This window comes from Gouania willdenowi, chromosome 1 (genome assembly GCF_900634775.1).
Source record: "Gouania willdenowi chromosome 1, fGouWil2.1, whole genome shotgun sequence".
Lineage (NCBI taxonomy): Eukaryota > Metazoa > Chordata > Actinopteri > Blenniiformes > Gobiesocidae > Gouania > Gouania willdenowi.
In genome coordinates, this window is record NC_041044.1 from 27,432,525 (window position 1) to 27,446,211 (window position 13,687).

A 13,687-nucleotide genomic window follows, 5' to 3' on the forward strand; every position below is an offset into this window, starting at 1 on the left:
CCACCTCTTCTGCATGTGCACTAATCATTGCTGCAATCTTAGTGAATTCTTCGCAGCTAGTGAGGAAACTGTGTCACCAAAGGATTTAGGGACGCAACTGGTTTACTACCCTTTATTTTGGATCTTAGTGAATCCGCCCCTCACTGTGCAATTTTTGAGGCAACAATATTGATGTATTTCAACACAGACCTTTTTGTCCTGCTAAATGAATCTGTTTGTTGTGCAGTTTTACTTAATACTTAATAATAATCTGCTAAATTTGGAATATCATTTGTAGCAAATTAGGTTAAAAATCAGTTTTGAAACCCAAACACAATTCTCACAGAATTTTAGAAGCTTTTACTTCTGATAAATTGAAGTAAAACAACCAAATGTGTGTTCCCTCTGCTTACAGGTTCATGTTGTCACAGTCAGCATTCATTTAAACTATTGTGTATGTTTTTTCCAGGATGTGGATGAGTGGAATATTGGCCACCTTAACTCCATCCTTGATGTTATTGAGGAGGACTCTGGTGTGTCCATACAGGGAGTAAACACTCCATATTTGTACTTTGGTATGTGGAAGACCTCCTTTTCCTGGCACACTGAAGACATGGACCTGTACAGCATCAACTACCTTCATTTTGGAGAACCCAAGTCTTGGTGAGTGTGAGGCAGTGTTTTTTTTTCTTTTTTTTCCCCATAGCATGGTTAAAGCAGAATGATTAGGTGTCATTACTTCACCACGTGGTGATATAACGGCAGCAGCACTACCATCACTCACTAGTAGAGGGTACAGACTTGATGAAAGCAGCATCGTCCATCAAATTGCCAGACAGAGAAGTGTAATTTGTCACAGCGGAGAACACATTTCCACTGCTTTAGATTCCAGTGGTGGTATGCTTTACATCAATCCATCCAACACTTTTGTCCACACTTATTGATGTAAGGCTTGCATGCAGCTGCTCAGTCATGGAAACTTATTCCAATAACCCCACCATGCACCATGTTTATTAGAAGAAAACACACCAAGTTTGGAAGTCTGTAGTGATTCCTTTGCAAGAGGAAGCTTATGATCCGAATCCTGTGGTGGGAACCGTGTATAGGTTACTAGGGGCTGTTGGCATTTGCATTAAGTGACTGAATAAAGTACAAGCTCTGGATGTTCATCTGCCATTAAAGGTTTTGCATCTATTACCTGACAAAGTGTTTAGCCCACAACCACAAATGGGGCTCTGCACAATTATTCTGTCAATTCATCTTGTAAACGTTATAGTTGGATGGAGCCGACTCAAGGTCCTGAGTCACAACAGTTCTGTAAACCACCGAGAATGTTCTCATCAATGTCACCGTTTATGAGACCGGTGTGACTCACGCTGTCAAATACAGCCCTCTGTCATACAGTATATATGACTCTGCAAGTATCTTGTAAACCCTATTTCTTCTAAAGTAGACACGATTGAATCAATACAAGTTTTTGTCATAAAACTCCAGATTTTGTCATTCAATATCAAGATCTGAATAATCAAATAAAGAAGCAACATTTTAAGCTAACATAGGAATGTGTTTTAGTTTTACAATGAATGCTCTGTTCCACACAATGCAAAATCTGTTTAATTGTGTGTGGTATACCAATGTGAAATACACACATTATCACAGATTTGTTTTTGAATTAAATTCCTCTGTTGTAGAATGCCTGAGGGATTTCTTATTTGTTTCTCTTTACACACTTTGTGTTGCTTCCCAACAAAAACTTGGAAACAAGGTTTTTAACTTGCGTTTAATGAGGCCCCAGCCTCATAAAAGTTTAGTGTGGGTTTTTTAACTTGTTGGTGGTCAACCTATTTTCTATTGGTTGAAAGGAAAACAAGGGAAAATGAATTGCTCCTATTTTATAAGAGGATTTCTTTCTTTTTCATATGCTGTCCTAACCCTAGAGAGCATTAACTACTGGTAGTTACTTTTAGGTAACTTAAGGTTCCTTTTGCTAATATTTTTTTTTGTCTTCTTCTAAAAAACTGTTAGTTTTTGTATAAAATTGGTGCTTAAAGCTGCTATCCGGAGTTTCTGAGAAACGTCTGGATGTCCCGCCGTAAACAGCCTCACTTCTTCCCACTGCCTCTACCAATCTACCAGAAGCCTCGCCTCTACTTTTTTGCGCACGCATCGCGGAACATATCAAGGTCGCATTGATATAGGTCTATTGGTCAGGTCAGAGCCAAAATCATATTTACCTGTTTGCTGTTGTGACGTGCGTCCTTATTTCCGTGCACAGTTCTGCTTTCACTTTGACAGTCTCAAAAACATGAAGTCGAAGCCTGTTGGCTGGGCGCAGTTGGAGATCGTTTCCATTTGTATAGGGGTCTATAGGATGAAGGAGCGACTTATATACATAATGTATATGAATGACCACCGGCAGTAGACCATAAAAGACTAATTTGGTATTTTTTCAAATTTCAAAAGAATCAAACATAAACATAGATTTCTGAGAAACTCCGGACATCAGCTTTAACACATTGAAATTTTTCTATAGTGCCGTGTAAGTTGTCTGAAAGTGTAAATCTGTTCATTTGAACCTTTGAAAGTACTTTAATTTATCCATAATGTGCTTTTGTTCATCAACACTCTCCTAAGACTAATTGTTAGAAAAAGCCGAGGTGAAGTCAGTGTGTGACCTTGTGCAATTTTTTTAATTTGATTTTCCATTTATAAATTAAAAACAATTAAGTTCAAATGTATAGGATAAAGCAGATATGAAGGAATTGGACAATTTACGTGCATGTCAGTCACAATTGTGAATGAAACGTGAATTAATAAACACTAGTTTTCAGATAAAACATTTTTTTCCCTCAATCCCAATATTTGATATCTATTCACCTGGGTTTCTGATTATCATGACCTTCCTTAGTTGATTACAGGCTGTAATTACAGTGAGTGTTAATTTTAATAGCACTCTTTAGAAAAGCTTTGTCGTGACTCAACCTGCTCTGTATTTCCTATTACCTTTGAGGGATGTTGGGCTCATTTGAGCAGTGAGACCCACAACCTTACATTTACCACACACACACACACACACACGCACACACGCACACCTGATAGGTTCTTTTATCATGCTGCATTTTTGACTTCAAGTTCCTGAGGGGAGTGGCTTAAAGATGTAACTCTCTATGCGATCTGCTGCTGCCTCCATCTCCCCGTGTCACCTCGACCTGAGCTTGTCTGCTTCTCGCCTTGTCTGTCACAGCACTTTTTAGCTGACAGATGGTTTGATGATAGAAATAACCCCAGAACGGAGGGCTGATGGTGCAAGTCAAGTGAAATGAGCACTGGAATCTTAAGGGGAAAATGTCACACTTGTGCTGACAACTTAGAAAATGATTTGTATGCACATTGCTTTAGCAGCAATGTTCAACAACGTTTTATAAATCTTCCTAAATCACTCTACACCTGGACATCAGCAGCAAACATTGTGCTTTTGAGTGAGACATATCAATGTGTTTCCTAAACTTTAGGACACCACAGACGACAACGGGAGCAAATCTAATTGCAATTAAGTAGATTTTGCTGAATGATGCAGTAACATCTTAACTCAACATATTGCAGTGCACATAGGGTCAGAAATAAATGTATAGTATAGTCTGGTTTCCTTACTTAAAACATTCATCTATCCACCACTTGGTGGCAGTCTTGAAATACAAAAAAAGTGTTAAAGTTGTCTGCACCCATTAGTGTGTGAACCACTTTTCAGGCATAATTAACAATACCTCTTCGGTATTTTACATCCACAGTTAAAAATAACCCTGTCTGCCTTTAACAGGTATGCCATCCCACCTGAGCACGGGAAGAGACTGGAGCGTCTGGCTACAGGTAAAAGAATAATAGATCTTCTTACTGTGATTTAAAGTCTTTAATGAATTATTACATCACAATCTCATTAGCAGTGACTGATATATCCAAGAAGGAATTACAGCTCATAATTATGTTACAGTCTCAAGAAAGCTTACGTGGATCTAGCAGAACAAAAGTGACTGCTCATAGTACAGGTTGATTTAAAGATGCAAACTGATGCTAATCACATTATTGAATTAATTAGAAGTGTATTAGAAATGAATATGTATATCACACATGCTGTGAAGAGTACCGTATTATCCTTGTAAGCTAATATAGTTTTCAATCTTCAAGCTGCTTATTCTTATCACTAGTTTTCGAGCAGTAATTTATCCAAAGTGTTATTTTCTGAATAAAAAAATATCAAACTGAACTTATTATCCGTTTTTTTGTTATTGTTTTTGTGTGGCTCGCAGATCACCAGCTCTGTTTATAAAAAGAGTTGCATAATTTAAAGTGTCCACTTGGGGTTCCTCTTAGAAAATGGCTTGCTCCACTCTTTTGTTTTAGTTTTTTTAATAAGAAAAACTTTAATCATTGTAGAAGTGACTGTTGTCATCACTTTGCCGTCAGTCAAGAAAAGCTTGGAAGTCTTAGATCATCACGTCTTTTTAGTGATGTTCAATTAATCAACCAGCTTTTGTAGCTAAAGCTGATAATCTCACGAGGAACTCTCATGGGCCATTACATAAGTATGGTATGCAGCATTTCCTCTTGTGAATAGCGGTAAAAGCTGAGTCATAGACATTATAATCCATACCACAGAGGTTGGAAGTTGTTTCTGTTGAAAGTAGATGAAAGATCTTGTTTGTTATTAATAACAATGTATTTATACGAAATAGTACTGATGAATACCAGTAGGCCAGCTTTAATTTGATCTTTGGGCTCTAACAGTGGCTGTCTGTATTCCTCTCAGGTTTTTTCCCCAACAGCTTCAAAGGGTGTGAAGCTTTCCTTCGTCACAAGATGACTTTAATCTCCCCTTCGATACTGAAGAAGTACGGTATTCCCTTTGATAAGGTATGCACTCAACTTCCCTGCAAAATCACTTTCTCGCTTAGTTTTACATTTTTTTTATAAAATAAATTCCCTCTGATAAACTGTCAGATTACTCAGGAAGCTGGAGAGTTCATGATCACCTTTCCTTATGGGTATCATGCTGGATTCAATCATGGATTCAATTGTGCCGAGTCCACCAACTTTGCCACTCTGCGCTGGATAGATTACGGAAAGGTGGCCACACAGGTAACACAATACTTTTATTAATGCAATGTGTTTTGATTAATAAATCAAAGCTTCAGTAGAGGAAACTACAGTCAAATGTCATAACCTTGGGGTAAAAATGGTAATCGGAAGATGGCGAAGTGGACGAAAGAGCTTATATTCAAAGCTTGACGCTAACTTCAGATGCACATTTTCAGTCAAGACAACACATATTTCAGGGGTGTCAAACTCACTTTCAATCAGGGGCCATTTACAGTCCAGCTGGATCTTTGGTGGGCCGAACCAGAAAAGTACAGATTCCTTTGAGGAAGAAAGTGCAATCAGATCATTATTGTGCCCTAAGTCACTCTTCACTTTGAACAAAATACGCTATGGACTTATAACATCCTAAAGCATAATGTAATAATATCCATGTCTAGTATTTGACCTAAAGTATTGTTGAATTTGCATTATTTAAAAAAATTAAAATTACTAATTTACTATGGGGAATAGTAAGTTTTGAGGAAAAATGTTTGAAATGTGATGAAATACTTAAATAATGAGCATAGAAATATTGCAGGCTTCCATATATGTCAGATGAAGTCATTTGATTCGTGAATGTAGAAGAACAGAAATATTTGCAACTGAATCATCCAGTGCAAATGATATGTTTCCTTTGTAATTTTGATTTTCAACAAAATCCTCCTGCGTGCCAAATAGAAAGCTCTGGCGGGCTGGACTTGGCCCACGGGCCTTGAGTTTGACACCCCTGACATATTGAATAAAAAAAATAACTGTTTTTAAACTCCCTTTTTCCAGTGCACCTGCAGTAAAGACATGGTAAAGATATCCATGGAGCCCTTTGTGAAGCATTTTCAACCTGATCGCTATGCTAACTGGATGCTGGGCAAAGATTCAACACCTATTGACCACACACAGGCCACTCCCAGTACAACACCGGAGCTGCAGAGCTGGTTGCAAAGGCGCCGCAAGACTAAGCTGGCAACTAAAGGGTACAATAATCCCACACTGGGAAAATTTATGCTTGTGTTTTTGTTGAGCCATTCGCAGTAGTCACGAGTATGATTCATGTAGGAGGGCTAATTATTTGCACATGGCAAATATATCTTCTAAATCACAACATCCATTTCTGTTCTGATTAAAATGCGATGTTAAAGCATAGATTTAAAATTTATGCTACTTGAATTTTGTTTCAGCAGTCACTCTCGTATGCGTTCAAAACGCCTACGAACGACTGAAGAGCCTGTTGCATTAGAAGGCTGCTCGTCAATGAACAGCAGTAGGAAGAAGGGTCTAGGTGAGCGGCAAGGTGCCAAGTTTCGAAAGTCGGCATCAGGATCAGCTTGTAAGGTGGGAAATAAAGAAAAAAGGAAGCAAGCCGAGTCAACACACAGCCACGATCAAACCTCAGCTCTGATTCCGGGTAAGAAATGGCCTGAAAATCAATAAAGAGTGTGTGTGTCAGTGTGTGTGTGATTTATGTGAATACTCAGGTGTGTGTTGGTCTGTAAAAGTAATATCCATTTTTGTGATTCCCAGCAGGTTCATGCAAGCAGATGTGTGTGGTCAAAGTAAATCGTGTAGAGAGTCCAAAACTGGGGGTGTCAACTGAGTCGTCACAAAACCCCAACTTAAGCTCTGCTCTGTCATCACTCAAGAACAATCTAAAAGCAGAATCTCATACAGAACGTCAGGTTCTCTCAGGATCGAGGGTCATGTGTGGGACTCCTCAAGAACTCTGTTCAGGACCGGATTCGTCTTTGTTAAACCCTGGATCTGAGTCAAGTCACTGCCCATCTAAACCAGAAAACCTCTCATCTTTTAAAGACTGCTCAATAAGGATTCCTCCCCTTGATGCCAAAAAAGTCACTTCATCCCTTCACACAAACACCTCCGCTGCGACCGTGACAAGTTTATGTTGCTCTGAATCAAAAGTCGAGACAATTATTTCTTCTTGTAGAGAAAGTGTCGTGTCGAGCACTGAAGAAAGCATGGACACAGAGAACAGCTTAAGCAATGCAGTGAAAATCAAGAAGATGGACACGGTTGGCGATCCACAGCAAACCAATTCTCTTTCTACCACAGAAGCACTTTACAATTACACATGTAAGCCTTGCTGTGCTTCAACAACCGCCCAAGAGTGCTGCAGTTCACAAAGCAGGATTGAGGAGAACCGTTTTCCTCCTCTCCTACAGAAGACTTCTGGGGATATGCCACAGCTCACTCGTGAGCCAGCTGACAAGTTTGACGTTTGTCCTCTACCGCCAGTACTGACCGAGGAGATGCCCTCCCTCACCCCGGCTCATGACGGGCTTGCCGACCTCCCCACGTCAAAATTGTGCCATCACAAGTTTGCACCTGTGCTTCAGAGGGAGACACCAAGTGGTTTGTCAGCTTTGAAAAAAGCCAAGCTGGAAGAAAAAACATTGTTGACGTCAGCAGCAGAGTCTAAAGCTGTAGAAAATGCCAACAACTGGCATTTAGATCCTCAATATAAATGTGAAGGGGAAGAAGTGAATGTAGATCATTTAACTCTGGGTGGTGTTTCCAAACTAACATCTGGTGATGTTAGAGAAGGGTTACCAGTCTCTACAGTTGCTGTGGAAAATAAGAATGTTAGTCATAAACTCAGTGCTGGTCAGCCAATTCAGACCACAGCACCACAAGTCAAGCAGAAAGCCAATTTACCTGAAGTAAACCGGCATTACTTTAAAGACGCACCTGAAAGAAATTATGCTTTCAGTGGAAACTCGCCTGGCTCACTGTTTATTGGCACATTAGATGATAATGTCCCATCTCCTGTTTCTCTTTCATCCACGCCAAGTATAAACCTTTCACAATCCCAGTTTTCTTACACCACCCCATACCCTCTTACCCAGGACCCTTACATGGTGTCTAAAACTTTTTCTAATAGCAACTGGAAAAACTTCACTTCCCAGGGTTCACCAGGACTTGTTCAGAGTCTGAACCCAGAGACCTCTGATTTCACCCATTATCCTCTGCCTTACACAATGTGGATAGAACCTCGGTGCAAAGACGTCACAGATCTGGTAAAGCTAGACCCAGACCAGAGGAAGTCGGAGAACCAGGAAGAGGGTGGACCTACTTGGACTCAGCTTGAGCCCACTTCTCTAGTCTCAGATGGCACTATGGAGCCTTTGGGGCTTTGTGGAGTTGATGTGCTGCAAAGAGAGGAAGTGGAAGAGAGTGAAGCTTTGTCCCTGTGCGAGGAGCTGAGGCAACACAGAGAGTCTGAAGAGAGTCTAGCTTTGCCTCTCAGGGTAAAAGTAAGTGAACAGGAGGAGGAAGAGTCTGATATGGAAGATGCAGCATACGATGATGGGGAGTTTGAGCTGCGAAATTCCATGGGAGAGAGTAGCAGTAGTGACTCATTTGATGAGGATGATGATGAAGAAGAAGAGGAAAATGATAGTTCTGATTACGAGTGTGGTGAATTGGGGCAGGAACGTTGCGAGGTTTGTGCAGCCATTCATTTGCAACATATTACACAAATGCAAAGATATTTGCTCACCTAACACCCTCCATTCATGTGTGTTGAAACCAGTACCCTGCACTGTCAGGAAAGAGGACCAGCAAGACTAGGCGTCATCCACTCAGGAAACCCACTGCCAGGGCTGTACCCACCGCTGTCAAACACCAGGCCGCTAGTGATGACGGTGAGCACGTTCACACACACACACACACACACACACACACACACACACACACACACATGTACTTCACACACTTTCAATGTTTTTACATTTCCTGTTGTGGTGGCCGTCTGCAAGCAAATGGCACAAGATCAGAACCCACAATCTTTGGATGATGGACTTTGGCTGTATTGTGGTAACCCAGCACACAGTCAACAGTTTCAACATTTGCTTCATGGATTAAAAGGTTTATAGGTGAACATATATAACATATATACATATTCACAAGTCATCATGGCTGTTTTATTTACTGATCACAGTCAGGTAACATCTGTCTGCTGTGAAAGCATTAGTTTCTGTGGCTGCCACGTCTACATTTTTTAGATTTCGTGTGCCCCTCACCCAAACCATGGTTCTGACGTCAATGCACCCCCAAACTAAACAAATCTAATCATCAAGGCGGCCACAGTTAAACAATTGAATGAGACTCTATATGTTTTTGTGGTTGTGGGGATGTTGGAATAGGAAAATTACTTACATCATTTGGATGACTGTGAAAATGAATGTACATTTCAGCAGTAATGAGAACTCTCTCTGAGAAAGAGATGGCCATGATTATTATTAATTCGTTTGCATCATAATGATAATAATAAAAAAAAAAAGCAAGCAAGAACAATCCTTACGCAGGTGGTGGAACCGTTGTGTGGTTTGAAAAATTAGTTTTTCTGTCGTCCAAATTGAGAGACTCTTATGTTTTTTTTGCTGTAACATTCTACATGCATTGTTGTGCGCTTGCACAGGGTAAGGGGATACATTTCTTCAAAGTTGAAACACTTTCAAACTGTTTTCCAATCAGAACCTCCTGATGCAAGCCTGGGAGAGGAGGAAGAAGAGGAGGAGGAGGAGCAGGAAATGGAGCCTTGGGCAAAGCCTCTTGTCCAACTTTGGCAGAGCCGAAAAAGCTGCTTTACTGCAGAGAGGGAGTACAATGCTCATGCAGCCACCCTACAGCCATACTGTGCAGTCTGCACACTCTTCATGCCCTATTATCAGGTAAAGTGAGGGGCAATGGAACTTGTGTTTTATACTTTCTGATTACTGACAAATAATGTGAGTCACATACATTGATCTGAATTTTTTCATCAGTTTCTCAGGTATGATATATGAGATAGCAAGCAAACATTTTCTCTTTAATTACTCTGGTTAGATCTCTCAAAACTGCAGACTTGTTCCCAGTCTGCAGTTGTATTAAAAAAAAAAGATATCATAAAAAAATTAATGGGTGACTAAGCTACTGTAACCCAAATTGAATGGAATGGAAACATGAGCACAGAACAATGTATAAGGGGATCTGGTTATGCCAGGAATAATTACTGTAACATGACAAACATGAGTTTGAGGTGGTAAATCTGTGTCCAAACTCCCCAGGTTTCAATTCAATCAAGTATCTGTAAGATGTGCCTGATAAACCAGTCAGTGGAGGTTTCTCGTTCTTGACATGTCAGGCAGCAGTCCAGCATGTTTCCCTTGTCCTTGTGCTCCAACACAGACTGATTGTAAAACGGTGCTTGTTATCAGGCCTTCTTGTGCAGCATGTCATTTGGACTGCAGTAGTTTATTAGATACTGGATTATTGGAGCAGAGAAGCATTGAAACGTAAGTGGAAACTGAGCCACAGCACTGAATATTGAGGAAGTTTGGGGAAGGTAGGCAAGAAAAAGTCCCGGTATGCACCGTATGTTAGAAAAAACTCCCAGTACGCTGTGGGGTAAAATGTATAAGTGCATACCGGTCCACTTAAAGCACTGACCGTATCATTTTTCCAGTAAAATAAGACTTATTCAACAATAGACATAATGTAGGTTAATCCAAAACAGATAATATTATTAATATTTATTTATTTATTTATTTATTTATTTATTTTTTCCTTAAAAAACAGACATTCCGCTAACCCTCAGAGTTAAATTTCCTTTCCCTCGCTTATACTATGGGATCACAGTAGTAGAAAAGTATTCTGCCTTTATAGTGCTGCTTGTTTTTTTTTTCTTCGACTTATTCACATTACTCATGCGGTTGCATGTCAACCCTTTTTAAATATTAATCTTTTTCAGGCTTTGTCTAAAAGACATTTTGGTTTTTAAGTTTTTATTAATAAAACTGAATTAATTCTTCTCTTGTTGTCATGGCATTGAAATTGGCCTGTCGTTATTATTATTGCCCACTGTTTCTCTGGAAGGAATAATTACATTTCCAACATCTGTTTCTTTTTTGACTTGCTATGTTAGGAGGAGGTGGTACTTCTTGTGTAGTTTTTGTGCTAGTTCTTGTATGTAGTTATAGTAGTGTTGATTGAGGAGGGGACATGATACATTGAAAGTGAGTTCAAAATACCTGAAAACTTAATTTAGTTGTAGTCAAATATTAATTTCTCAGTTATTAATTGGGTGGTATGGAAGAGATATAAATGACAGATTATTATTCCCTTCCAGGGTGAAGACAAAGCTGAAGAGAATAAACCAGTCATCGCTGATCAAACCTCAAAATGTTCTTCTCCGATGGGGGGCTCCACACCTGCCTGCAGAGCGTTGGATAGGACCAAACCTTTGATCCCAGAGATCTGCTTTTCCTTTCGGGAGCAAAACTTTCCTCCAACTCCTATGAACCCCTTGCTGCAAGAAGACGGCACATCCCCTCTGATCTACTGTCAAAGCTGTTGCTTACAAGTCCATGCAAGTACGTATTCAAACGTAGACGCGTGAGGTGTTTGTGGTCGTTCTCAGGTACACGCCGCTACGTGTGTCAATACTTTGTAAACACCGATGCGTCGACTTTCCAAACCGACCTGACAGTATTTGTTTCCACATGTTGTGATTGTCTTCCTGATGACATTGTGAGAGGGTCAGAGGGTTTGAGGTCTGACTCACCATCTTTCAATGTTCTGCTCCCTTTCCCCTCTCGCTCTTTGCGGTTTACAGTGTTTTATTTCTCTCATCAGCACAATGAGGGGTGAATCCTCTGCTTTTACCACACATACTTCCTGTTCTAGTAACGAGTCCTCACACACTCTTAAATCCCCCCCGGAATCTCACTGCTTCACTTCACAGATACAGTGATCTTAACACTACTTAAATTTTCCATACATACGGCCTCATATAGCCCTATATTTTCCTCCCCAAGTCATACACATTGGCCAATGTCCTAAACCTCAAGCCAGTCATTCACAGACTAGTACTCATAAATGCATGTCAACCACTGAAATCTGTGATACTTCAGGAAATCTGAAGGGCACAATTTTTTCTTCATCACTTTCTCATGTTGTGAGAAAAAGTATTGTAGTTAAATACCTACTGTATGAGCTTTTAACCGCCATCCTGCACACATTTTTCTGTTTTTTTTTTTGTTTTTTTTTAAAAGGTTTCTGTAACCATGTAGAAGCAAAGTAGGGTGTGGGAAGGAGACAGAGAGCATGTCATTCGAAACTGATGAAAAAGCCACAAGTATGTTTTAGAGACTCAACAATAAGCACAAGTTGATGTAGTGTTACCTTTGTGCTGTTATTTGAACTCTGGAAAGGAACTAGAGGTGAGCTTAGATTTATTTTATGGTTTTATGGGTGATAGTGGAGGAAAAGAACAAAGACGTTCTCATATACAGGCAACAAGAGTGTTTGGAGAAAAAAAAATGAAATATCCCCTTCTCGGCTTACATGGCAAAAACCACAAGCCCACGGATTGTACACAGCTGCTGGCTTTGCTGTTAATCACATTTTTTTTTTATTTAACTAAATTGAATCCTAAAAGTTGTTCTCTTTTGAGGACACAAAGACACGGAACAAAACTAAAGCAAAGATATGCTCGAAGTCTCTGTTGTGAAGTGTATGAAAAGAAAAGGCCATTATCGTGCAAAACACCTTGACATTGTCACATTGAGTGAAGACTTTTTAAACTTTAAAGCATTGGCTGTAGTTATCTTTTCTCGGGTGTAGACATCCCCATGTCAACCATGAGAAAAGTAGTTTTTTTTCACCCAGACGTAGAAGAGTCAGAGTTCTGCAGAGTTATTCATTTCTACTTAGACTTTGATTATGTGTATTTATGCACAGAACAGACACTATTTTCCAGACACAAATCTATGGAAACAATGTTTTATTTACCATTTTCTTTTGGCATTTACAACAAAAGCATTCTTGGAGTTTGTTCTTAAAAGGCAAACAATTTCTTTTTATGTTTTCCTTATGAGTATGTCTTCTCATTTGTGTGTAACTGTTTATGTGTTTATTTTTATTTATCACACTTATCTTGTCACAGGTTGTTATGGAGTTGCTGCCGAGGACATCAGTGAACAGTGGTCTTGTGATCGCTGCACTGATGGAAGCTTTACGGTGGTAAGAATTTCCTTTCATGTACTTCTGTGATTGCCTTGCGAGATTGAGTATTTATTTGCACATTTTGAAAATTGAAAGAATAGTTTTTGGATTGCCATTTTAACCTGCATTGATTACAATTTATTTACAGAACTAGTTATTCACATTAATATTTGGGTCAGCCTTTACCATTTTATTCAAAACACTTAATCTTTCCAGCTACTTTTGATCATAAAGAAATGGATTATAAATTCCATTTAGAGATGCCCCACAAATTTTACTGCTTTCAATAAAGTAAGGAAGTTACTGACAGGATCTATAATAGAATGTCCTATGTTCATTAAAGCATTTTACAGCCCATTTATAAAAGTGAAATAACTTGCACGACCTCCCACACACACTTGTTTAGGGTGATAAACTATTTCCTCACTCTAGTAATCACCTGTGTGTCTTTGTTTGTTTTTATTATCAGGAATGCTGTCTATGTAACCTCAGAGGTGGAGCTTTGAAGAAAACCCAAAACGACAAGTAAGACGAGACATTGCTTTGTGATGAGCTCTGTACATTCCGCCTTGATCAA

At 39.5% G+C, this 13,687-nt stretch overlaps 1 protein-coding gene across 4 annotated transcripts in view; it reads left to right on the plus strand.

Annotated features, from left to right (window-relative positions):
• The window catches only part of kdm4c (lysine (K)-specific demethylase 4C), a 41,884-nt gene that overhangs the window by 10,299 nt on the left and 17,898 nt on the right, over positions 1-13,687 (plus strand). For 2 of the 4 annotated variants that reach the window (XM_028445430.1, XM_028445405.1), the window contains exons 5-16: positions 449-642; positions 3,797-3,846; positions 4,784-4,887; positions 4,975-5,112; positions 5,890-6,083; positions 6,288-6,514; positions 6,631-8,567; positions 8,657-8,768; positions 9,601-9,797; positions 11,234-11,477; positions 13,052-13,128; positions 13,580-13,635. In XM_028445430.1, coding sequence (XP_028301231.1) covers positions 449-642; positions 3,797-3,846; positions 4,784-4,887; positions 4,975-5,112; positions 5,890-6,083; positions 6,288-6,514; positions 6,631-8,567; positions 8,657-8,768; positions 9,601-9,797; positions 11,234-11,477; positions 13,052-13,128; positions 13,580-13,635 — 3,530 coding nt within the window. The remainder of the gene's footprint in view (positions 1-448; positions 643-3,796; positions 3,847-4,783; positions 4,888-4,974; positions 5,113-5,889; positions 6,084-6,287; positions 6,515-6,630; positions 8,568-8,656; positions 8,769-9,600; positions 9,798-11,233; positions 11,478-13,051; positions 13,129-13,579; positions 13,636-13,687) is intronic. The other 2 variants (XM_028445421.1, XM_028445414.1) reach the window with 2 other exon arrangements.